Source organism: Chrysemys picta, chromosome 6 (genome assembly GCF_011386835.1).
Source record: "Chrysemys picta bellii isolate R12L10 chromosome 6, ASM1138683v2, whole genome shotgun sequence".
Lineage (NCBI taxonomy): Eukaryota > Metazoa > Chordata > Testudines > Emydidae > Chrysemys > Chrysemys picta.
Window position 1 is genome coordinate 90,087,980 of NC_088796.1, and position 25,929 is coordinate 90,113,908.

Below are 25,929 nucleotides of genomic sequence, written 5' to 3' on the forward strand. Positions count from 1 at the left end.
AGCCCTGCTCCACTCCAGGTACCTTCTCTAGCTTCCCAGCAGCCAGGCCCATCTCCCTCTATAGCTAGAGGAGACTGTCTTTGCTCCTGGCCCACTGCCCTCTTATAAGGGCCAGCTGAGCCCTGATTGGGACGTGGCCACAGCTGAGGCTGCTTCCCCACTCAGCCTGGGCTGCTTGCCCCCTGCCACAGCCCTCTCCCAGGGCTGATTTCAACCTTTAAAGCAGGAGCGGGTGACCACCCCCCCACCTCAAGATCCCCTCCACCAGGGGGTCAGGGGGCTCGTTTAAAGTTGCGCAATACTCCCCTATAACGTTGTTTGGCAGCTGCCTGCTTTGTCCACTGCTTGCAGAAAGAGCAGCCTGTTGCAGCTAGCTGGTGGGGGCTTGGAACGAGGGTGGACCGGCAGCCCCCCTATCAACTCCCTGCTCCCCTAAGTTCCCTGTGCGGCAGCCATCCAGCAGGCTATCAATTGCTGGGCAGTTCAGGTGTCCCTCCCCCCACTGCCATGTGCTGCTCCTGCCTTCTGCCATGGAGTGCTCCCGGGAGACTCCTGCCTGCTGTGCACGGAGAGGTGGGGGGGGAGAAGACAGAGGGGTGCTGATGTCAGGGTATCCCCCTCCCCTGCTCCTGTACCCCATCTCAACAGAGCAGGGGGGGACACTACAGGGCTAAGAATGGAGGGAGCTTGCTGGCAGCAGCAGCTGTCTCAACTTGCTGATCTACTTAAAAAGGCAGTGGACTTAAAGTGGGGTCAGTGCACTTAAAGGGGCAATGCGCGTCTCTCTCTCTCACTCACACACACGCGTACACTCACCGGCACTTTGGAAAGTGGAGGGAGTGGTGCGCACCAGTGGAATAGCGTGGGTTCATCATCACGTTCAGTTTCCGCACGGAATGTTTGCAGCCACTGCCATGCGTCTATTGTGTCTCCTCCCTCCATTTGTGCTGCCTTGTAGAGTGTGAGGCTACATTAACAACATGTTAACCCTTGAGGGCTCAGCCGAATGCTAGTTCATCATTTAGCACAAGGCATTCCCTGGGAAATATCCTACCCTCTTCCATCCTCTGACTCCACCACCTCAACCAAGCTTCACAGTCATCATTGCTGTGTACAGTATTAAATTGTTTGTTTAAAACTTATACTGTGTGCACACAGTATACAAATATATATTTTTTCTCTTGGAACCTAATCCCCCATTTACATTAATTCTTATGGGGAAATTGGATTCTCTTAACATCATTTTGGTTAAAGCAGAATTTTTCAGGAACATAACTACAATGTTAAGCCGGGAGTTACTGTAGATCGAAGCTACATCGACTTGAGTTATGCTATTCACATAACTCAAATTTCGTAGCTTAGACTGACTTTTCCCTGTAGTGTAGACAGGCCTTAGTTAAGACAATTTACCTCTGTCCATCCATGATTCACCAACCCTTAAATGAAATTCCCTCACCCATCTATAAACTGTTTTTATTATCTCTCATACACTTAGATTGGACTCACTACTGATAGGGGGAATAATATACTTTGGTCTTAATCTATCTAGAGAACAGCACCCCTTTCTCCTCCATTCTCCCCTTGAGTTTTGCATGCAGATCAGTATCTGAGCACAGAGCAACTCTGTACTTTTGCTGTCTTGCTAAGGTAAAGCGCAGAAGCATGATTGTCACAACTGGAGTCAACTATTCCTACATTAAAGAAAGATGTTTGATTCTGGTTTTAAACTAACGTCTTGTTTACAATTTTGATATTTTTCAGAATGACTCTGAAGATGAGGTTATAAATGAGGAGGGGTTAAGAAGCAGGAATTCACAAAATAGGGATGCTGTGCATAGTAACCCGGTAAGTTTTTGTTTATCTTCAGATTAAAATAATATCCAGTCACTGGAGTAACCATGTTTACACTCAGAACGAACCAGAAACATAGTAGGGTTAGTAATACTGTCAAGGCAGAAAATAAATATGCACTTGTGATAGTATATCCAGGAATAAAATGAATAACTGAATTAGAACTGAAGTCAGTGAGCCAATCCTGTTCTCAGAAATCCATCAAAAATACATGGAGACATTGACATCACTACCAGGATTCCTGAAAATGTTTTATAATTTCATAACAGCTCTACCCAAAACGTACATGGGGCATAGCAATGCTGGTCATGATGAGTACTAAAGGCAGAGAGCTGACATATGGTATGTCTGCACTTTGAGTTGTAAATGTAATTTCCAGCTTGAGGAGACATTGCTAGCTCTGAATGAGCTAGGTAGCTAAAAACAGCAGTGTAACCATAGCAGTGGGACAGGCTAGCCATGTCAAGAATATGTCTAGCTTCTTGGATGGGTACATACTCAGGTGGCTAGCCCCTTCTGCTGCTTTCGCACCTCTGTGGCTCCACTGCCGTTTTTAGCTTCCTAGCTCAATCAGATCTAGTAAGGGTATACCTTTTAAATCTGGAAATTACACCTCCAGCTCAATTTGCTGATATACCTGTAAAGGGGGTGGTGACAGTTTTCCATTGAAAGTATTATAAATAGTCTAAAGTTTTTAATTCAATGGAGCTCTTCCAGATTCAAATCTATGTAACAGAGTAGAATGTGGTCCTTTATGGTAAATTCTTTTTTACTATGAGGCCCCTGATTTTTTTTCTCTGTCTTTATCAAAAGAGTTTTTATGGGTTTCATTTAACTTATTAATCTAAAACCTCATGAGCAGATTCTACACTGTAAACATTTTTGACTATAAGCAAATGGAATTCCACTTTCCAGAATCCACTGAAAGAAGTATTTTCTTCCTCTTAGGTTTGGCTGGTTTTTGGAAAACCACAGTGAAAATGTTGGTCTGGCTCGCCAACACTTTTAGTGAGGCTATTTTTCAGACAGGACATAAACTTAGACCCTTTCTCCCTGAATTGAGCACATATTTGGTTTTGCGTTGTAATTACCCATCCACTAGATGGCCCAAATCCCAGGGCAACAGTAAATAAGCGGCAACATCCAATGGTCAAAGGGTGACAGAAATGCTATACAGATGGTTTTACATCAAATGTTTCTATTTCATTTCCTTTGGCTGTATGACTTGGCCCATGTGGTGAGTCACTAATCACTTAGGTATACTAGAGTTAGTCAAAAAATGTTGAAATTCAAAACTTTTCTTTCCTTCCTTTACCTTCAAAAGGTCAGACAATTCCGGAACTTGAACTTAGGGCTTGTCTGCATGGTGAAGTTAGTGCACAGCAAAGATTTCATCAATATTTTCACAAAAATATCTTCATATTTCAAGCAGCTCCATTAGATGCTTTAGTTAATACATTTGCCTATATTGAAGTCTTGTCCAGTGACTGAGTTTGGTGGCAAGAGGCCTATAAGCACTGGTAACAAGTTTTTCATTTGCTGCCCTTAAATGCAAGGAGTAAGGTGTGAGTGTGCAAGGCCAACATTTTTTTGACTTCATCCACTAGCTACTCTGATTGCCTAAAATGGCTCTGCTCTTCCACTGGTGACATGTTACGCCAGATTCTGATCGAAAATACATGGGTCAAGATGAGATCAGAATCTGGCCGACTTTGTTTGTGGTGGGCCCAACAATACTGTTTTTTGGAAGTAAATCCAATCACTTGGAGAAATATGGGGTAAATGCTCACTAGCAGAACTCCATCAGTCTGTACCACACTCCAGCAACTCATACGCTAGAGTGTGGTACAGACTAGAGTAATTTCCAGCAGTGCTGGGGGATTAGGGGACAGGGTCCTCAGGTTAAAATATTGTATACTTAAAAGGGCACAGCAGTGTGGGACCCCTAACAAATGCTTTCAGACACAATGAGTCTGAAAGCCAAAAAAATCAAATTCTATTCCAAGTTCATATTTTTTAAACATTTTAACTCTATAGACGTAGATTCAGGGATATTTAAAGAAATTGCTAACATTGTAGAACCCAGTGGGGGTGGGGAAGGGTGTTACCATTCCGCCTCTGTGCCGATCCCCTGAAGATATGAGTTGTTACAAACCACAGCTACAGAGCTATAGCTCAAGCTGCAGTAGTTCATGCTTTTAATTCTGGAGGTCACCCAACACATTCAGTCCCTGGTGTGTCAGCCAAGAGAGCTGGTGTCACATGAGACAATTCCAACTGCTTCTGAGGCAAATTGTAATTATTTTCAAAATCTTAACTATTCAGTACCTTTGTTATAGTCTACTTTAAATAGGAGAGGGGGACAAAAGAATCCCACTTTACAAACAGCCCTTCCTTTATAAGGATGTTATGTATTAGAGATAAATAAAAATCTTTTTTTTAAAGTGGAACTACAAATTAATCTAAAGAGCCATCAGTGAAATTCTTCAGGTTAGAAAGAGTACTGGTGAGGTAAGATTGGGCCCTTAAGACCCAGCCCATGCTAGACAATCTCTCAGTCCCAGCTCTGGGATTGTGACTGGCCTTGTCACGGGAAAGAAAGGAAGTTTCTTACACCCTCTTCCCTCAGATGCTTTTAGACCTGCGCAGGGCCAGACACAGCATAGCTTTTAACTTCTGTTTCTTTTAGCTCTGTTTTTCTTGCTGTTCTAGGAAGGCAGATTGACAAAGGTATCATAAATTAGTATCATAATATTGTATTTTAAACATTTTCAACGGTGCAAATAGGTACTCTTTGTTATTTTGAAAATCCAAAAGAAAAAAGTTATTTGGAAAAATCCCTGATATATAACCATTTGAATTAATTTTTCCCCCCTCAGTTCCTGAGTATATTAGCCTTTCAATGTATTATACCAGTTCAAAGGGCAGGGAAGTTATGCCTGGAACATCATAGCCTTGGATGTTCTGTGTAAAGTATTATCCTATTTATTGCACCATCTATGCAGTTACCACATTATGTTTTTAGATGTGTTTAGAATTGTACGTGTGTTCTGGAAATACCTCTCAATTTTTTATGCATCTTTCACAATAGGGGCTTCAGACTCTAGGAAGAGCTAAGTACATCTATTTTACTTAAGGCTTGTCTACATTGCACCACAGTCTGGAATATGGGAGCGTGATTTGTAGAGCACACTAAGTGTTGTGCTCTACCTGTCCCAGGGAGACCCTGCTTGGACAAACTACTTTTATTCAAATTAGGTACCTTTTAGTTTGTGCCAGCAGGGTCTACATGAGGCAATTAGAGCACAACGCTTCAAAGCGCTTTACAGATCAGACCCTGTACTCTGGATTGCGGTGCGGTGAAGACAAGCCCTTAACCGCTGTGAAATGAATTGCATTTAGTTCTAGAACTATTAGCAAGAGATCTGCCTTTTATGATCTATCACAAACAAATGGCTGAAAACCCAGGTTTCACTGCATTTAGGGCCCTGTTGATTTCTAGGACACTGCTTGTGTGAGTAAAGTTACTCTCATCCATAAGTTTTTGTAGAACCAGGCCCTTGGTGGATCTCTGACATCACAAGACAATTGACCATTATATAGCACCAGCAAATGCCAGCAGAGTAGCATGAGAATGAACATCCTGTAAGTTTCTAGTACAGTGGTGGGCAACCTGTGGCCCGCGCGCCGCATGCAGCCCACCAGGGTAATCTGATTGCGGGCTGCAAGACATTTTGCTGACGTTGACCATCCACAGGCACGGCCCCCCGCAGCTCCCAGTGGCCACGGTTCACCATTCCTGGTCAATGGGAGCTGTGGGGACCCCCCTGCCGCCACCATGGTAGCAGGGAGCTGGGGGGGGGGGTCTCACTGCCCCACTGCAGTGGCGGGGAGCTGCGGGGGTCGCCCTGCCCCATGGCAGCAGCTAGGGAACTGCAGGGGTTCCTCTGCCCTGCGGTGGCAGCCGGGGAGCTGCAGGGGTCCCTCTGCCGCTTTGGTTGGCAAGGAGCTGCATGGTACCCCTCCCTGCCTGTGGCGGCTGGGAGCTGCAGAGTACCTCTGCTGTCCACGGCGACTGAGAGCTTGGGAGCCTGCTGCCTCAGGTGGCGGTGGTACCTTATAGCTCCCTGCCACTGCGGGAGGTGGTGGGACCCTGCAGCTCCCAGTTGCCGAGGCTGAAGTCATGGAGGTCTTTGGAAATCACGGATTCCGTGACTTCCGAAAGCTCCATGACAAAACTGTAGCCTTAATTATGACTCCCAAGAATGCTCCCTTCCCAGGACACTCAGAATCATATTTTAGCCCCCACTGTTTTGGGTAGTGTGGCTCAAGCATGACTGTATCATGGCAAAATTGAGAGTTAGGAGGTCTGATTTGGGAAGATGGAATGAAAAATGGGCACATTTACTTCGCTCTATGTGATCAGCTGTAATTTAGGTTTGAGTGTCTTGATTCCACCTATCCAAAATGAACAGATGCAGTATAACCCTATTTTAATTATAGAGAAAATGGCACTCTGATAGCCTCATCCCTTTAGATCCATCAGGATAGAACCCTGCTACAGATGTACAGTGGAAAAGAACCCCTTGGTTGGCAAATACTACCTACAGTACGAGTGGCTTGATTCACGTTTGATCTTCATTTTATTTCCCAGTGAATATAAAAAACAGAGTAATCAAAGTTAAGTAGAATAGGGCAGATAATATACAATAGTCTAGCTCCACAGAGCTGAAAGGCTTTCAAGGCCCTCTCATGGAAATCTGAATCACAAAGGCTAAAAACAGACCTCTATCCATGTAGTTTTGGACTATCACATAGGAAAATGAGTGGCCGCTTCTGAGCAAATTTTTTTTCCCTATATGCCACTTTAATTATTTTGTTAGTTTTCCCATTGAGCTGTTTTGCTTCATATGGTCTCCCTGGAAACTAACTTAGGGCATTTCAGAGCTTTCAACAGAGTGTATAATATGCAGCAGAGAAAAAATAGATTGAAGGGGAGAAAAAACAGTGATAGGTCTTGATTTATAAACTAGTTTTGTGAATGTAAGTAGCATAAATATTTATGGCATTCAAAGACTAAAATTACTCAACACACAATTGCTCCAAACTACCAGCCAACCTGAAAAAAACTTCTTTGGAGACTAGTGTATAGTCCATAGTATGGTTGCATCAGTACATATTTTTAAGAAAACATTGTCCTGCTTCACAATATAATTGCACTCTGTAATATTTCCAGTCCCATACCAAGTAGTGTACAATTGATTATTACAATCTCTTCTTCACATACTAAAATAACACATTGAAAGGGGAAAAGAATAAAGACAACATATGAGCACTACTTTCCTTGTATTACAGAAAATTCAGTTAAATATGTGAAAACCTTCAGTTTCTTTGTCAGCTGAAAACTGTAAAGTGAGAACAGAATTTACACAAAGGCCTCTTTTCACCATTCTGGCAGTGTAAAAGGATCTTACAGGGAGTGTAAGTGTAATACTCTTCCAGAATGGTTTAAAGGACAGTAGTATAAATGTAAATCAGGCTCAAGAATTGTAGCTGAACTTCAGAAATAAATTTGGCATTGATATATTAAGACAAAATTGTGATATTGTTTGTACAGATTTATTTTGATTAATTTCTATTTTTAACATTTTAATTTATAAAGGACAAAGAACACTTTATGTTGTGATGTACTGAAAAGATTCTATGTTTCATATCTATATCTAGAGAGAGAGAGAGAGAGAGAGAGAGAATGAATAATAGATATAGATATATAGAATATGAAAGCAGGTGACATTAGGAACTTTGACTAGAAAGGGCAAAAAGAACATAAATGACTGGAAGGTACCGAGTTGATATTGGTAGACAGGAACCAGTCCCAGATATAAGTGGTGTTTTGGAGGAAATCCCATTGTAATGTAAACTAAACTGTATTCTACTGTTCAGCTACTAATTGGCACTGTGTGTAAAATACCTTATTTAAAGCAAACCTTAGCCATACCTGGCAGAGCATTAAAGGATCTTATAATGGACATATCCGCTGTGTATAAGCATGCTCTGTGACCAGTCCATATCTAGGACAGAAGTACATGACATGGTGTCAGGAATAAACTAAGAACAGAAACAGAAGGAAAGTCGTAACAAAGCTGGCAGGATCTCATGAACATGCCACTCTTCAATGCCCCCAGCAAATTTCGGCTGTGACAAACCTTCAGAATGGACAAACTAGAAACAGTATTTTGAAAGATTTTTACATTGCTACCAAGCACCACAAAGAAACTGGAGATATATAGGTATCTTCTTTAATTTATGCTATGGGGAAGCAAGCCGATCATATCTTTAAATTCTTTGACTTTACTGAAGTCAGACACAAAGATGACTGTGAAAGTGTTCTGGCTATGTTGGATGCATACTTTATACCTCAGAGAAATATGGTTTATGAAGGAGCATGTCCCCGCCAACTTCTAGTCAGTTTCTCCTCACCCAAGTAACTGTCTCAATCTACTTCTTTCCCTCCCCCAACACTGCCTTTTGTCCCCTCTGCATTCAAATCAGGTGGTTTCCTCCTTCCCACTGTCTGGGTGCCAGCAGGGGGGAGGGTCACAGAGAGCACAGGAGAGACAGGCTCCTTGCTCTCAGTTCCAGTACCTGGCCCCACCCCAGTCTTGAGCTGTTGGGAACTGCTATTACAGGGAAAGTCCTTCTGGGCCTCCATATCACTGGTCTGGAGCATGCTCAGTCACTCTTTGGGGATTGGGCATGTCCAGTTTGTTTACCTGTAGAAGTTGTGAGGGGATGGAGCATGCTCAGTTGCTCAATGTGGACATGCAGTCTGGTCAGCACTGGGAGCTGTGAGAGGCTCAAGCATGGTCAGGGTGGATAAAATCTGTAGAGTTTTTAGCTGTTAAAATCAAAAGCTGTCATATGTAAACTACAAAAATTCAAAGGCTTATAACTTGGCCAGATGTAGTTGTTTCTATGAAAATCGGCTTAAAAGGATATCCCTGACAAAAAGGCTACCTCCCTGCCAAACTTCAAGTCCCTGTTCTAAAGCATGGGGGTGCTAGAGATTTTCAAATAAAACGTTTCCAGAATTTTTTAAACATGGGCAAAACAACATAGTCTTTCCTAGCCACCTTCTTGGAAGCAGCTGGACCACTTTGACTGAAACTAGCCAAAAAACATTGAGCCTTGGGCAGACACCTGACATGGCAGATTTCAGCCCAAGTGATTAAAGTTTGGCAAAGTTATAATTAACTGAAAACAGGGTCTTATAATGAGAAGTGTCAGGTAACCTTAATAGGCAGTGCTACAAGATCCACCTAGAATATAAGATTCACTTTTGATCATCTATACAAAACTATTCTGTTCTTGGCTCTTTTCCTCATCTAGTGACAGAGGGGACAGGCTAATCTCCTTCTTTACCTCCCCCTTTTACATTTTGTGGGCTTTGAGAAGGTTCAAAATTCAAAAAGCTCATCACTTAACAGCTATGCTATATAACTACTGGGTTTGCTTGATGTTAATAACAGTGTTGGTACCACACAGCAGAATCAGAGCTGTGTATGCAAAATGAGAGAGAATGTGTGTCATGAATAGAGCAAGTGGAATGAGATGTTACTCTTGAGAGTTCCTGTTGAGACTGCATGCCGATTGTGATTCAGCTACAGAATGAAACCAATTTTTGCCCTGTGAAACCACCACACCCAGCTGTCTTTAAGAGAATCTTCTCTTTTGAAGATTACTCAAGAAATATGTCAGACTCACTATATTTTTATGTATCTGTTTTCCAGGAGGATACACACATCAATATCGAGAGTGATCAGCATAAAAACAAACAAGATTCAGTAGCTGAGAGAACATTCTTAAAAGGGTAATTATTTTTTTTTAATGAGCAAGTTTTCCACCCATTTCACCCCAACTCCAAGCAAAAATTTGCCAATGTCTCAGCCTCCTGCATGACAGGCCAAAATTCAGCTGCCACATTACTAAGCCAGGCAGTCCCTTGTATCTCCTAGTAATTTGTGTATTGAAAAAACTACATTATATTTAAAATTATTATGCCTTGCAACTGACGTATATGATCATGGAACTGAGCATGTGATTATGATCAGGAATCTTTGCAAATTAGAGAAACTAATATTTTTACATAAACTAGATTTGCCCGTTTGATCCAACAGCACCACTTTTGCATAGTAGCTTATATAATAGTTGAGCCTGTTAATGGATTCCAACTGAAAGTTCAAGATTCATCATTGCCATGCATACTATATAGTAATTCACACCAGTGCAAAGTAGATATAAACCACTACCATCCGGATTCGGTAGTGTTTTACACTACTTTGCACAGGTGTCAGTGATTACACAATGAATTGAGCTGATAGTCCCTGTGTGTGTGTACATCCAATCTCCATAAAAGAGGTTCCTGAGCTTGAGATAAAATACTGACTTTTGAATTAACATGCTTCTGCCATATTGGGATGGGAGAAGTTTTCATATAAGCACATTGTGCTCTGCTTTACTCTTTCCTTCAATTTCTATCACGGCTTTGTTACGTATTGTCTTCACAGCTTTCAGTTTTGAATCTCAGTCTTCCTGTTTTATAATTCAGCAAGCTCTAGACACTCAGCTGCTAGGTAGCCAGGTATTTTGAATTTATCTCATTCAAACTGGGTTACTTGACCTGGCCATGTGCATGTAAAATTACCTAATTTATATGCACAAGTTGGGAATTTGGATCCATAAATTAAGTATATGCATAAAATATGCATTACACACTTAACTTAGAAAACCAGGCCCATAATTTGGTCACTTTCACAAGCAGTCATAACATTAAAATATTTATCTTAAGCAGTTAGCATTAGTTTTTATGCCACACAATTTGTAAAGTAATTAACTATTTTTACATAATCAAATGAACTATTCTTCTCTGGTCACTCCTCCCTGCTCTTTGGAAATGTGTGGTTTTACTAGCATTTATGAAACTATTGCCCATTTTAAACTTTTAGGGCCATGTTAAAAAAAAGGGTGGAAATCGCTGTAATTGTGAGTGCAAATTAAGCATTTGAGTGTCTAAATAACCATTTGCAGTTACCATAGTTGTATGTACAAACGAAGCATCTGCAAACATGCAGTTGTGTGCACATTTTTGAGCAGAGACTCCCATTCTCAGAATCAGGCCCTTAAAGTTTAGAATGTTAGAATCATAGAACTGGAAGGGACTCTGAGAGGTCATCTAATCCACTCCCTTGCACTTGTGGCAAGACTAATTATCTAGACCATCCCTGACAGGTGTTTGTCTAACAGGCTCTTAAAAATCTCCAATGATGGAGATTCCACAACCTCCCTTGGCAATTTATTCCAGTGCTTAACCATCCTGACAGTAGGAAGTTTTTCCTAATGTCCAACCTAAACGTCCCTTGCTGCAATTCAAGCCCATTGCTTCTTGTCCTATCCTCAGAGGTTACAAAGAGTAATTTTTCTTCCTCCTCTTTGTAACAACCTTTTATGTACTTGAAAACTGTTATGTCCCCTCTCAGTCTTCTCTTTTCCAGACTAAACAAACCCAATTTTTGCAATCTTCCCTCATAGGTCATGTTTTCTAGACCTTTAATCATTTTTGTTGCTCTTCTCTGAACTCTCTCCAATTTGTCCACATCCTTCCTGAAATGTGGTGCCCAGAACTGGACACAATACTCCAGTTGAGGCCTAATCAGAGTGGATTAGAGTGGAAGAATTACTTCTCATGTCTTGCTTACAACACTCCTGCTAATACATCCCAGAATGATGTTCAATTTTTTTGCAACAGCGTTACACTCTTGACTCATATTTAGCTTGTGGTCCACTATGACCCCCCAGATCCCTTTCTGCAGTACTCCTTCCTATTTTTTATGTGTGCAACTGATTGTTCCTTCCTAAATGGAGTACTTTGCATTTGTCCTTATTGAATTTCATCCTACAGTATTTACTTGAGACCATTTCTCATCTAGATCATTTTGAATTTTAATCCTATCCTCCAAAGCACTTGCAACCCCTCCCAGCCTGGTATCGTCCGCAAACGTTATAAGTGTACTCTCTATTTCATTATCTAAATCATTGATGAAGATATTGATCAGAACCAGACCCAGAACTGATCCCTGATCCCTGCGGGGCCCCACTCATTATGCCTTCCAGCAGGACTATGAACCACTGATTACTCTCTGGGAATGGTTTTCCAACCAGTTTTGCACCCACCTTATAGTAGCTCCATTGCATTTCCCTAGTTTGTTTATGAGAAGGTCACGCGAGACAGTATCAAAAGCTTTACTAAAGTCAAGATATACCACGTCTACCTCTTCCCCCCCATCCACAAGGCTTGTTACCCTGTCAAAGAAAGCTATCAGGTTGGTTTGACATGATTTGTTTTTGACAAATCCATGCTGACTGTTACTTATCACCTTATTATCTTCTAAATGTTTGCAAATTGATTGCTTAATTATTTGCTCCATTATCTTTCCGGGTACAGAAGTTAAGCTGACTTGTCTGTAATTCTCTGGGTTGTTCTTTTTCCCTTTTTATATATGAGCACTATATTTGCCCTTTTCCAGTCTTCTGGAATCTCTCCTGTCTTCAATACTTCTCAAAGATAATCACTAATGGCTCATATATCTCCTCAGTCAGCTCCTTGAGTATTCTAAGATGCATTTCATCAGGCCCTGGTGACTTGAAGACATCTAATTTGTCCAAGTAATTTTTAATTTGTTCTTTCCCTATTTTAGCCTCTTCTGATCCTACCTTTTTTTCACTGGCATTCACTACGTTAGACGTCCAATCACCACCAACCTTCTTGGTGAAAACCCGAACAAAGAATAGTAATGAATCTATAATAGGTAGGAGTGGAAAGATGAGTAAGGGCAAAGAAGATGAAGGGCACATGTTTAGGAAGTTATTAATTCTGATTTATTTATAATACCATTGAAAGTTCCAGAATAATTAAGTTTTATCCACAGTGCTTTATTATTGTTCCCCAGGTCATTTTGTTCTTCCATCCGCAGCTCAATATAATTACTTGCAGTAAAGAAATCTCTATTTACACAGTAATCCAAAGAGCACTTTGCTTCACTTGAATTACTCTGAAGATAGCTTTTGATGTCACTGAACATAGAGTGGGAGTAGAATATCAGGCATTCGGTGGGGGTAGTGGTATGTCTATAAAATTGTTATTCGTGAATTAAAACTTCAAGATGGACCTAACATTTAGCCTGACTTTTTTCCTGTGTTCTTGAAAAGTCCATTCATTATGTGTCCTTTATTTTGAAGGCCAATGCCTCACTGATTTATTTAAAAAAAAAAATCACTGCCAATAGCCAAGCATTCCGGTGTCGCAAGCCTTGAAACAAATCAATCCATTAACAACAACATATACAAGGAGGAGGAAGAAAAATTGCTTTTCTTAACCTCTGAGGATAGGACAAGAAGCAATGGGCTTAAATTGAAGCAATGGCGGTTTAGGTTGGACATTAGGAAAAACTTCCTAACTGTCAGGGTGGTTAAGTACTGGAATAAATTGCTTAGGGAGGTTATGAATCTCCGTCATTGGAGATTTTTAAGAGCAGGTTAGATATATACCCGTCAGAAATGGTCTAGATAATTAGTCCTGCCATGAATGCAGGGGACTGGACTCGATGCCCACTCGAGGTCATAGAATATCAGGGTTGGAAGGGACCTCAGGAGGTCATCTAGTCCAACTCCCTGCTCAAAGCAAGACCAATCCCCAACTAAATCATCCCAGCCAGGGCTTTATTAAGCCTGAGCTTAAAAACCTCTAAGGAAGGAGATTCCACCACCTCCCTAGGTAATCCATTCCAGTGCTTCACCACCCTCCTAGTCAAAAAGTTTTTCCTAATATCCAACCTAAACCTCCCTCACAGCAACTTGAGACCATTACTCCTTGTTCTGTCATCTGCTACCACTGAGAAGAGTCTAGATCCATCCTCTTTGGAGCCCCCTTTCAGGTAATTGAAAGCAGCTATCAAATCCCTCCTCATTCTTCTCTTCTGCAGACTAAACAATCCCAGTTCCCTCAGCCTCTTCTCATAAGTCATGTGCTCCAGCCTTCTAATCATTTTTGTTGCGCTCCACTGGACTCTTTCTAATTTTTCCACATCCTTCTTGTAGTGTGGGGCCCAAAACTGGACACAGTACTCAAGATGAGGCCTTACCAATGTCGAATAGAGGGGAATGATCACGTCCCTCAATCTGCTGACAATGCCCCTACTTATACAGCCCAAAATGCCGTTAGCCTTCTTGGCACACTGTCAACTCATATCCAGCTTCTCGTCCACTGTAACCCCTAGGTCCTTTTCTGCAGAACTGCTGCCTAGCCATTCGGTCCCTAGTCTGTAGCAGTGCAGGGATTCTGCACTTGTCCTTGTTGAACCTCATCAGATTTCTTTTGGCCCAATCCTCTAATTTGTCTAGGTCCCTCTGTATCCTATCCCTACTCTCCAGCTTATCTACCACTCCTCCCAGTTTAGTGTCATCTGCAAACTTGCTGAGGGTGCAGTCCATGCCATCCTCCAGATCATTAATGAAGATATTGAACAAAACCAGCCCCAGGACCGACTCTTGGGGCACTCGGCTTGATACCGGCTGCCAACTAGAGATGGAGCCATTGATCACTACCTGTTGAGCCCTACGATCTAGCCAGCTTTCTATCCACCTTATAATCCATTCATCCAGCCCATACTTCTTTAACTTGCTGCCAAAAGCTTTGCTAAAGTCAAGGAATAACACGTCCACTGCTTTCCCCTGATCCACAGAGCCAGTTATCTCGTCATAGAAGGCAATTAGGTTAGTCAGGCATGACTTGCCGTTGATGAATCCATGCTGACTGTTCCTGATCACTTTCCTCTCTCCTAAGTGCTTCAGAATTGATTCCTTGAGGACCTGCCCCATGATTTTTCCAGGGACTGAGGTGACGGTGACTAGCCTGTAGTTCCCCAGATCCTCCTCCTTCCCTTTTTTAAAGATGAGCACTACATTAGCCTTTTTCCAGTCATCCGGGACCTCCCCCAATCGCCATGAGTTTTCAAAGATAATGGCCAATGGCTCTGCAATCACATCCGCCAACTCCTTTAGCACCCTGGGATGCACTGGGGGAGTCAAAGTCAGCTTTTCTGAAGTCCAGGGTCCGTATTCTGCTGCTCTCCTTTCTTCCTTGTGTCAGGATCCTGAACTTGACCATCTCATGGTCACTTCCTCCCAGGTTCCCATCCACTTTTGCTTCCCCTACTAATTCTTCCCTGTTTGTGAGCAGCAGGTCAAGAAGAGCTCTGCCCCTAGTTGGTTCCTCCTTGCACTTGCACCAGGAAATTGTCCCCTACACTTTCCAAAAACTTCCTGGACTTCTGTGCACCGCTGTATTGCTCTTCCAGCAGATATCAGGGTGATTGAAGTCTCCCATGAGAACCAGGGCCTGCGATCTAGTAACTTCTGTTAGTTGTCAGAAGAAAGCCTCATCCACCTCATCCCCCTGGTCTGGTGGTCTATAGCAGACTCTCACCACGACATCACCCTTGTTGCTCACACTTCTAAACTTAATCCAGAGGTTTTTCTGCAGTTTCATACCGGAGTTCTGAGCAATCATACTGCTCTCTTACATACAATGCAACTTCCCCATCTTTTCTGCCCTGCCTGTTCTTCCTGAACAGTTTATATCCATCCATGACAGTACTCCAGTCATGTGAGTTATCCCACTAAGTCTCTGTTATTCCAATCAGATCATAATTCCTTGACTGTAACAGGACTTCCAGTTCCCCCTGCTTGTTTCCCAGGCTTCTTGCATTTGTTTATAGCACTTAAGATAACTCACTGATCATCCTGCTTTCTCAATATGAGGGAGGAGTCCTCCCCTCTTGTGCTCTCCTGCTCGTGCTTCCTCCCGGTATCCCACTTCCCCACTTACCTCAGGGCTTTGGTCTCCCTGGTGAACCTAGTTTAAAGCCCTCCTCACTAGGTTAGCCAGCCTGCTTGCGAAGAGGCTCTTCCCTCTCTTTATTAGGTGGAGCCTGTCTCTGCCTAGCACTCCTCCTTCTTGGGACACCATCCCATTGTCAAAGAATCCAAAGCCTTCTCTCTGACACCACCTGCGTAGCCATTCGTTGACTTCCACGATTCGACGGTCTCTACCCAGGCCTTTTCCTTCCACAGGGAGGATGGACGAGAACACCACTTGCGCCCCACCTGGAACAAAGCACTCCCAATTCACACTTTTCAAACAATCAAGCAGTTAAATGATTCTATGATTGCATAGACAGTATAATGTATACTCCATCAGTTAGGCATTTTATGGATTATATACCAGCAGGACAGTATTGAGGTGCATCTTCTAGGAGATGAATACAAGTAAGAATAGTATCAAAGGGGTAGCCGTGTTAGTCTGGATCTGTAAAAGCAGCAAAGAGTCCTGTGGCACCTTAGACTAACAGACGATTAGTCTGTTACGTCTGATAGTCTATAAGGTGCCACAGGACTCTTTGCTGCTTTTGCAAGTAAGAATAGTGATTTGTATAGCTACTTGTAGCAAAGCGACGACTCACCGGCACGGTGCCTCCTGATGGTCATCCTGGGAATTAGCTCTCCAGCATATGGAATGCCCTCTGCTGACCAGTGTCTCGCCTGCCGCTGGCCCCCTGTGCCTCTCAGACCCTGGTGCCCTTTACCTCGAGGTTCTGCCCCAGCAGTACCCCACCACGCTCTGGGTCTTCCCTCTCAGGGGAACCCCCAACCCTCTAAACCCACCTTGCCTCAGTGGCTACTGCCAGTCATCATCTAGCCCCTCTCCCTGGGGAAAACTGCAGTCTGTAAAGGCCACTCAGCACTGGTAAGGGGTTAGGACCTGCTGCCTTTGCCTATCCCCAGGCTGCCCCTCTGCAGCCCCAGTACCTTTTCATAGGCCTTCATCAAGGCCTGCAGCCTGGGCGTTTACCAGGCTGGAGCTCCCCAGCTCCCCTTGTCCTTCCCCAGCACTGCTCCACTTCAGGTACCTTACTCCCAGCAGGGCTAGAGTGGGACTCCCCCGGCTCCTGGGCCCCAGCCCTCTTAGAAGGGTGAGGTGGGCCCTAATTGAGCTGGCCACAGCTGTGGCTGCTATTCCAATCGGCTGTTTTAACCCTTGTTTTCCAGGAGTGGGACAGCTGCCCCACTACACTACTGATAACCTAAATTTTAATGAACTCTATGTTCTAAAAGTATCTTTTTAAAAATGACCATTCTTATTCAATAGATCTACTACCTGTTCCAAATAGGTAAAGTATTTAAGCACATGCTTATCTTTTAAAGTAAAGTTTACAGGAATAGCATTCAGAAAATGACATCTGTACTTATGAAGTGAGCAGACTTGATAAGGAATCATTTAGATAAGGGGATTCTAAGATTATCACTCTGAGTGTCAATGTGAAGCAATGGAAACAGCTACTAGCATGATTGAGAGCTCTTTTTGTTCAGAACATCACCAGGTTCAGGCATCAGTGGGATTCATGGTCTATTACTGTTACATTTTTAATTTCTCAGTCATTTTGGCTTTTTTACACTTTACACATTACACCCATACAACCAGATGGGCTTTCAGTTCTTTGAGAGATAATGAACTAGAACCCCAAGATGCTATTCTTCCAAAGGAAAAACATCTCAGAGTAAAATTACCCATTTATTATCTGTGTGTTTATTCAATATTGAATTGTTTTAAGGAGCCTGGATGCTAACATGATAGGCACTTAAAGAAATAAGTAATCAAACCTAACCTATTAAGCAAATGATGTAGGGGCAAAAGAGATTGTAAGAAAATACAATTCAATTTTATGATCTCTGAGTTAGAATCAACAATAAGGATAATTTGTAGAATTATACAAAATATCTTGAGAATATACTGTAACAGAGCAGATTGTGTTCCACTATACAATAAACGAAGAAGCATAAGCACGGCCATACTGGGTCAGACCAAAGGTCCATCTAGCCCAGTATCCTGTCTTCCAACAGTGGCTAATGCCAGGTGCCCCAGAGGGAATGAACAGAACAGGCAATCACCAAGTGATCCATCCCCTGTCACCCATTCTCAACTTTTGGCAAACAGAAGCTAGGGACACCATCCCTGTCCAACCTGGCTACTAGCCATTGATGGACCTATCCTCCATGAATTTATCTAGTTCTTTTTTGAACCCGCTTATAGTCTTGTCCTTCACAACATCATCTGGCAAAGAGTTCCACAGGTTGACTGTATCCTTTCATGACCATACCCTATCTTAACTATCTATTACTAAGTTGTAAAATAAATCTGTCGATTACTATAGCACTGTAAGAATACACCATAGCAGGTAATCGCTAATAATCTTTAATTCATTCACCAACAATTAAAATTGATAAGGTTGTTCTGTTTTATATATGCGTCTTTCCCTTCAGCTTTCTTTCCTTTTCCTTTACCTAATCTCTTTGCAGAGGCTTAGTGGATAACTTAACGTCCTATCAAATAATAGCTATAATTTGTATGGCAATAGAAATTCCAGTAATAAAACTGACATGTCAGAAGCAAAAAACATTTATCAAAGACCTGTTACTGTTTGACCTGGTGAGCAAACTTGTTCCTAATCTGTTGTTTGAGTGCTAATCTGAACTAAATAAAAATGAATCACATTACAGTGGCATGCGCCATTTCCTGTTTCTTTTAAATTAATCATTATTTACTACAGCATAAGGAGAAAGCTCATGCTAAATTTCACTGCATATTTGACTCCAGCTGCATCTGTTTAACATGTGAATAGAGTTTGGATAATTATTATCCTTAAATATATCTTTGTTTTTCTAGTCTAATGGTTGTCAGGAACTGACTTAGAGAGTCATATCTGTAGCTGTGAATTCTTTCCAAGCTTACACAAAGCTTAGGTGATTGTCTAGCTCAGTGATTCTCAACCCGCAGCCCACGGGCTGCTAGCAGACCAATCAGCACGCATCTGCAGTCCCATGACATCCTCAGGGCCATATAGGTAGTATATATATTCTGTGGTGGCCCACATAACACACAGAGAGCTGCACCACTGGTCTAGACACACACTTTGTACCACCATATATCATATTCATGAAAATCTGGGGTGAATTCATTCCCTTACACTGTTCTTCCCTTACATCTTAGTGCACCATGGTAAAATCCCATGGCATTCACTACAGATATGAAAAAATAACTAAAAATGGGTCACTTAACACCTGGGGAGGGCAGATGCTAAGATACACTCACAGTATTTGGACACACTAGATAATTTTATCTTCCATATAATCAAAAGTGTGATAAATGTTGAGTGCCTGTAATGATGGGCTATATTTTCAAGAGATCCAGAGATACTACAATGATTTTGTGCATGGACCTTGACATGCACAAAAAACTACACCTTTGCAATAAAGCTCATGATTATTGCAGATGTGCACACAAATCTGGTAACGAGTACACTAATGACTAGTTAAGAGCCTAACTAGTTTATGTTAATTCTATTATCTAATTTCCTCACAGTTACAGTAATTGCAGACACAGTACAGTTGTGCATTTACATGTGCATTTTGTGTGGACAGACCCACATCTTAATCTTTCAAAATTTTGGCCCTCTAAGGGTTTCCCAAATCCATATTCATTCTACTAGTCCAAAGTCAAACAACTAATACTAAAATAGTTCCAAAAAGATAGCCAAGACTGTCAAGGGAGTTTTATTTTGCACTTTGGAATGCAAAATTAACTCTCTGGCAGTCCAGGAGCTTTGATTGATCTAATGCAATGTTCCTATATGAATTACTCTTCTTTCTGCTTTGATGGAATTTATTTCTTTGTTCTGTTTGCTTTGGTTGCTTGTGTGTACTTCTAGGTATCTGGAAAGGAAATATGAGGAAGTCTGTGACTTTTGCAAGAAATACAAAACCAGAATTCGATATGTGATATATGGAATTTTAATAGCAGGTACTTTATTTTTTTAAAACCATAGGAAATAACTGTACCCTCTTTCAGTTTTACTTTGATTTCAGGCTATGCATGTTTTGCTTTCAGTGTTTGAATTAAGTAGTGTGAAGTGGAATTTAATTGATATAACATACTGGAAAACTATCAGACATTTCTACAGATAAGAGTCCATCAAATCTTTCTGAATGTTTTTGAGAAGATATAGGAGATTAAAGTGAATTCTAGTCCTGGACAATGGTTTCAGACTGAAATTCTCCGTTTATTCAGCAGACAAGTACAGCAAGAGCAATAATAGTGGAAGCTTCCCTATGCTGTGCCACCAATATGCTTCATCTCTGACCTGGACAGACTACATTTAGGGATGAAAAGGGTAGTTCAGTTACCATGTCCATTCAGTGATCAGCTTCTCTGCTGAGACAGTGGTGTCAGTTATTTTAAATTATATCTTCTAGGAGCTTGCTTGAGACTACAAATTCCTATACTATACACCACTAAACAGCAATCAGATAGTTTTAGTTAGTACTAACTTTTAGTTAGTACCAACTTAGACTGGATTCAAATCAGTGTTCTAGAAGTGAAAGGCTCCTTGTCCTATTAACATTCTCCTACCTGAGCAATTCAGTGCCCACGCCAAAGTGTTTCATTATGGAAAGGTCATGCCACAAAGCCTCGGCATTCCAGCATACATAGAGAACTCATTCAAATGGTCCTGTTTGTCCCTCCCCTGATTGTGCAGTAAACTGGATTGTTCCATTCTGTCCTTTTATGAGCTTTCTTTTGAGGTCTTCCGATCTAAACTCTTAGAATAACTCTCAGAATAACTCAAGAGAGAGACTTCCCAAGAACATGTCAGTGTTTAATATATACAATTTGCCTTACAAAAGGAAAAGAAACTACTGCTTCATTGTTATAGGCATGCAAAAGCAGGTAATTATTTATGTGTATTAAGTATTCTGTTGCCCCATATTTTATCCAGGAAACTGTCATGTGCCAAATCCATTTGTAGCTAGTTACTGCAGGCAGCAAATTTGGGGCCTAATCCAAAGTCCATTTAAATCATTGGAAAGGCTCCCATTGATTTCAGCAGGCTATGAGTCAGGCCCTTGTTGCATAGCCCAGTTTACAGAGGTAAATCCCTGAATGCTTCTCCTTATTTCCACTAATATTTTCCACTTTCATGCATATCGTGGAAGATGGAATAGGCACCATTATTTTTAAATCACTCCATTTGTGCACAGAACACATGCTGCTCCGTGGATGTTTCACTTTGCCCCAGTGATCAAAGAAACTGCCTTCTTCTAATATATGGTAGGCTTTATTCAGCCAGAAATATATCATGGAAGCCCCTAAAAGCCAATTTTTATTTGGATTACTTGAATACAGGAGCAGAATTATTTCTTGTTTAATCTGGGGATTATTGTTTAATATACACCTTAAATCAGTTGCTATTAGATTCTTCTCTGCTGGTTTCTTTACTTATCCATTCCTCATCCCTGCCCCATGTTCATGAGCCAGGTCTCATCTCATCTCTCCTCCTAGCCCATCTGCTAGCTATAGGTTCCAACCATTCTTATTTAACTGCATTGCTCTCCCCTTCCTCATAACTATTTATCCCTGAAATGTTTATAGTGCACACATCAATGTAGTAGCTTTGGTATCTACTGTTGCCTCTTACTTCAGCAAAGCCTAGTTTTCTTTCTCTCTCTCTCTCTCTCTCTCTCTCCTAGAAATACTTCCTGCCCTCTTACTGGCTCTCAGCCTTCAAAACTCCCTTAACCCAACTACAGGGCATTATCCAAATTCTGTGTCTACTTTTGACAACTATTTGCATCACATCACCCCATACTTCTGGCACCAGGCCTGTAATCTGAATGAACATTTACTGCTTTTGTTTTTACATACTACCATATGTAACACTACTAGTGGCGCTTACCTCCTTTGTAAACTGCTTTGAGATTTAAGGATGAATAGTGCTGTTCATGAGTTTGGTTTATTATTATTACCTCGCTGCTACCTTAAAAATGGACTTTGCTTTGGCCACACACCAGAACCTCTTTCTCTCCCCACTTCCCAGTGATGGGGTTTGATAGTGACTGAATATGTTATATGTAATGGCACTGTCCACATTTAAGCTAGGAATCAGGAAGCTATCCTTCAGGACAGCACTTAAGTACGTGCTTAGCTTCAAGATCATCCTTAAGTCTCATTGAAATCAAGTGGAACTTAAGTACATGTTCAAGTGCTTTCCTGAATCAGGGCTTTACTTTCCTATTTCCTAATTAAAGCTCAAGTAAGTAAATAGCCATCTGTTGTGTGTTTTGCTTGTTTGCTTTTTTTACAGGATGGATGTAACTGACATACATATGCTTGTTTCCTTGACAGCTTACCTGATGATAGTCATCACAGCATGTGTCCTGAATTTTCAAAGAGCCCTGGCGCTTTTTGTACTCACTGTTCTAGCCATCTTCTTCATCTGCTGGGATTTTTTAATAGCCAGATATGAAGACAAAATTGCTGAGTTCTTTTCCCCTTGTGAAAGGTTTCTGAAACAACAGTGGTTTTGGCTAAAATGGTAAATGAAACTGGCTTCTTACTTATGCAAAGGGACATAATATCATTAAGTTTATTTAGCCTTTTAGCTGTTTATAAATTTTATGACTTCACTGGGACCATTTTTTAAAAACCATTTTACTGTTTTCACTGGGAAGTGAATGTAAATGCAAGTTAGTAAGCACCCTGAATGAATCTTTCTCCAATATTAGATCACTGGTATTCAAACCATTACTTAGCACTCAAGTTGTATCAGGCTCCCCATTATAAAGCATAATTCTCAGGGCTTTATACATATCTAAGATGAACAAATTGTTGAAGCCTGAAATGTATTATATCTATATCTAATCTGTCTAGGTACTTGTATGGCCCCATCACTGTGGTATCTGAGCATAATTTTACTCCTCAGGAGACAAACATGTCTACTGTGCAAAATAACATGTTATTAACAAAGCGGTTGGTTATTTGGAGCACTTAGGATCAACTCCTCCTGGCCCCAACCCGGCAGCAAAAGGAATACCACATTAGAGTGATGTGCTGGAGGGGAATCTTAAAGGTTCCCATCCTGTTAAAATGCTGACACAAAAGGGAAAGGAAATTGGCCAAAATTCCTGCCTCTGATGCAGTTCACACCCCTTTCTCAGTTATTCTAGGGCTCAAGAATATTTCTGAAAAGCAATTTTTTTTCTTTTTTTTTTTTCTTTGGGAGGGATCTGTTTGCACTTAATAGCGGGGATTTTCAAGTGTTTCTCTGGGGAGAATGCCCCCATACATATGTACTCATAAAGGGCCTGATTCTTCTCTCATCTATACTGATATAAATCCAGTACTTCACTGGAATTAATCCTGACTGACACCAGTGTATCCATCCTGTGGTCTTCACACACACACCTCAATCCAATTATAAAAGTTGAACATTATATTGTCTCCGGGCAGTAAGAACAGAAGTAGTCAGAGTAGAGGCGTGTTCACTGGGAGGGAGGGGGCAAAATGAGAACAAGCTGGGAACACCCCTTCTGCCCAGCACTATCCTGGACCCAGAACTGACCCCCTAACCTCCCTTCCCTTTCTGATCCCCTCCTAAGTAAACCCACCCCAAAAATTAATAAAAAATGTGGCACTAACGTGCCATTTTCTGCCATCACATAGTTCACTCTGCTTGTGCATTCTACCCCTTCCCCCACCCTGTGTCTCGTCTGTTTAGATTGTAAGTGCTTCAGGGCAGAGACCATCTTAGGTACTAGCATAATAAGCATGCTGATTAATAACACAGAAGAAGGCTAGTCTAGTGGTTAGGGTACTAGCTTGGACCTGACAAACCTAGGTTCAATTCCGTCCTGATGTGGGACTTTCAGCTTTACTATTGACAAGTCATTTGGTCTGCATGCTTCAGTTCCCCACTGGTACAATGTGGATAACAGTACTGCCCTACCACAGACAGGTTTTACGAATGTTTGTGAGGTGTTCAAATAATACAATAGTGAGGGCCATATAAAATGATTATCAATATACTGTGTTAATTTACAGTAACTGAGACTCCATCCCTGCACATTTTTTCATGACAAACTATACAAATATCCAGCCAAGTGCAACTTGTTTGTTGCTTCCTTCTTTGGTTATAGGTATGAGAAGATATTGTTGTTAAAATGGGCTAACGAACAGATTCCGCAATCCCTCCCCCCTCTGCAGGCACATGTACTTCTGATACCTGGGACTTGACACAGGATAATGGGAAAAGTTTTAGCGTAGCTTGTTCAAATATTCCCATCACATCATTGCCCTATTGTAAGACCTGCAATACAGACTTTTCTTAATTTTGATTGGTTTGTGCCACACATTTATTCATTTATGTGTAGCTTTTGGCATGTTATTATTGGGCAGACATATTATTTTTTCCTGGGAAACAATTATCGAGAGAGAAAGAATGGTCTAATGTCTAGGGTGCTAGCCTGGATCTTAAGAGACCCAGGTCCAGCTTCCTGCTCTCTCACAGACTTCCTGTATAATTTGGACAAGCCACTTAGACCCAGATCCTCAAAGTTATTCAGGCTCCTAATTTTTATTAATTTCAGTGGACATTAGGAACCTAAATACCTTTGAGGATCTGGGCCTTAGGCTCTGTGTGCTTCAATTCCCATCTATAAACTGGGGATATTAGCACTTCTGTCTCTCACAGAGCTTTTAGGATACCTACACTGAAGATTGTGAAGGGCCCAAAATAGGTACTAAGATAGTAATAAATAATACGAATAGCTGTGTCTGAGATAAGACAGAGCTAGTCCAAAAATATCTTAAAGTTATTATTATAATAAATAATAAATTTATTATTTATTTTTTAAAAATAATTTATTTATTTAAATAAATAAAAGTATTTAAAATGGAAACAACAGTTGTGCAAAAAAGCAAAAATATTTTTCCTCTATTTTGGCAGTGATTGGAGAAGGATTCTGGGGGTGGTTTGGTTGTAGGGTGACCAGACATCCCAATATTATCAGGACCGTCCTGATATTAGTGGCTTTGTCTTATACAGGCTACTATTACCCACCCCCCACATCCTGATTTTTCACACTTACTATCTGGTTACCCTATGTGATTGACAGATTTGTATTATATTCATATTGCTTCTGGGTTAATGTTATCTCTGGCTAATTGCCTATTTATGTAGAGATGTATTTTTAAGAATTTGCCACCGGTGCTCAGAGGCTGGGATGGGTGGTCTTTGATGTAGCAGTATTGATCTAAAAAAATTAAAATAAATAGAAATTGGAGTAATTGATATCTCTTCTTTTTGTCAAGATATTGTGTATGATATTATATTTCTTTCCCTTTTGATAGGGTGGTGTGGATAGCTCTAATTGCAGCTATCATTTGCTGGCTCATCTTTGACACTGCCAAACAGGGAACCAATCAGCTCATCTCCTTTGGTGGGCTTGTGATGTATGTTCTCTTGATGTTGATCTTTTCCAAATACCCAACCAAAGTAAGTATTTGGCTAACTCTTGATCTTTTCCTTCATTTTGACTACGTCTCAAGAATGTACTCACTGGGACTGAACAGTTCCACCCAGCCAACTGCAATTTACGCGTAATGATATAAATTTTCTAAAAACCTAACTGTAGTTACTATATTTACTGTACTGCACAGTGAATTCTGGCATTTCCTAACTTGAGTGCTGGACTTTGCAACTTTATTTTTAATGTAATATTGAGAGATGCCTATATGGTCATGTGCATGGATGCATTTGGTCAAATACTTGTACACTTACAAAAATCTTAATCATTGTTCTGATAACCAGCAGTCACAATGGGCTTGACTCTGAAACCCATACTAAAACTGAGCGGTACTTCATGTTAAGAGTTCCACTGAAATCAATGTTTATTTTGTGAAGTCCGTGGAACTGCTTACATACAACACTACTCAATTTGAATAAGAAAATGCGAGAGGGAGTTGCAAAATTGTGCCCAGTAAGAGCAATAGAAAATCCAGGATTCTCTAGATTTAGACTCTGACTATAATATTTTCTATGCTCTGTAAAATTAAAATACAAGTCTATACAG

The 25,929-nt window shown here is 41.2% G+C and overlaps 1 protein-coding gene across 9 annotated transcripts in view; it reads left to right on the top strand.

The window, feature by feature from the left end:
• Positions 1-25,929, top strand: part of SLC28A3 (solute carrier family 28 member 3) — a 162,447-nt gene that overhangs the window by 8,495 nt on the left and 128,023 nt on the right. For all 9 annotated transcript variants that reach the window (XR_010588622.1, XR_010602331.1, XR_010588621.1 and 6 more), the window contains exons 2-6: positions 1,762-1,845; positions 9,642-9,721; positions 19,731-19,822; positions 22,205-22,394; positions 25,208-25,352. Coding sequence is in view for 5 of the 9 variants with exons in the window: in XM_024112432.3 (XP_023968200.1) it covers positions 1,762-1,845; positions 9,642-9,721; positions 19,731-19,822; positions 22,205-22,394; positions 25,208-25,352 (591 nt within the window). In the remaining 4 variants the exon portion in view is untranslated. The remainder of the gene's footprint in view (positions 1-1,761; positions 1,846-9,641; positions 9,722-19,730; positions 19,823-22,204; positions 22,395-25,207; positions 25,353-25,929) is intronic.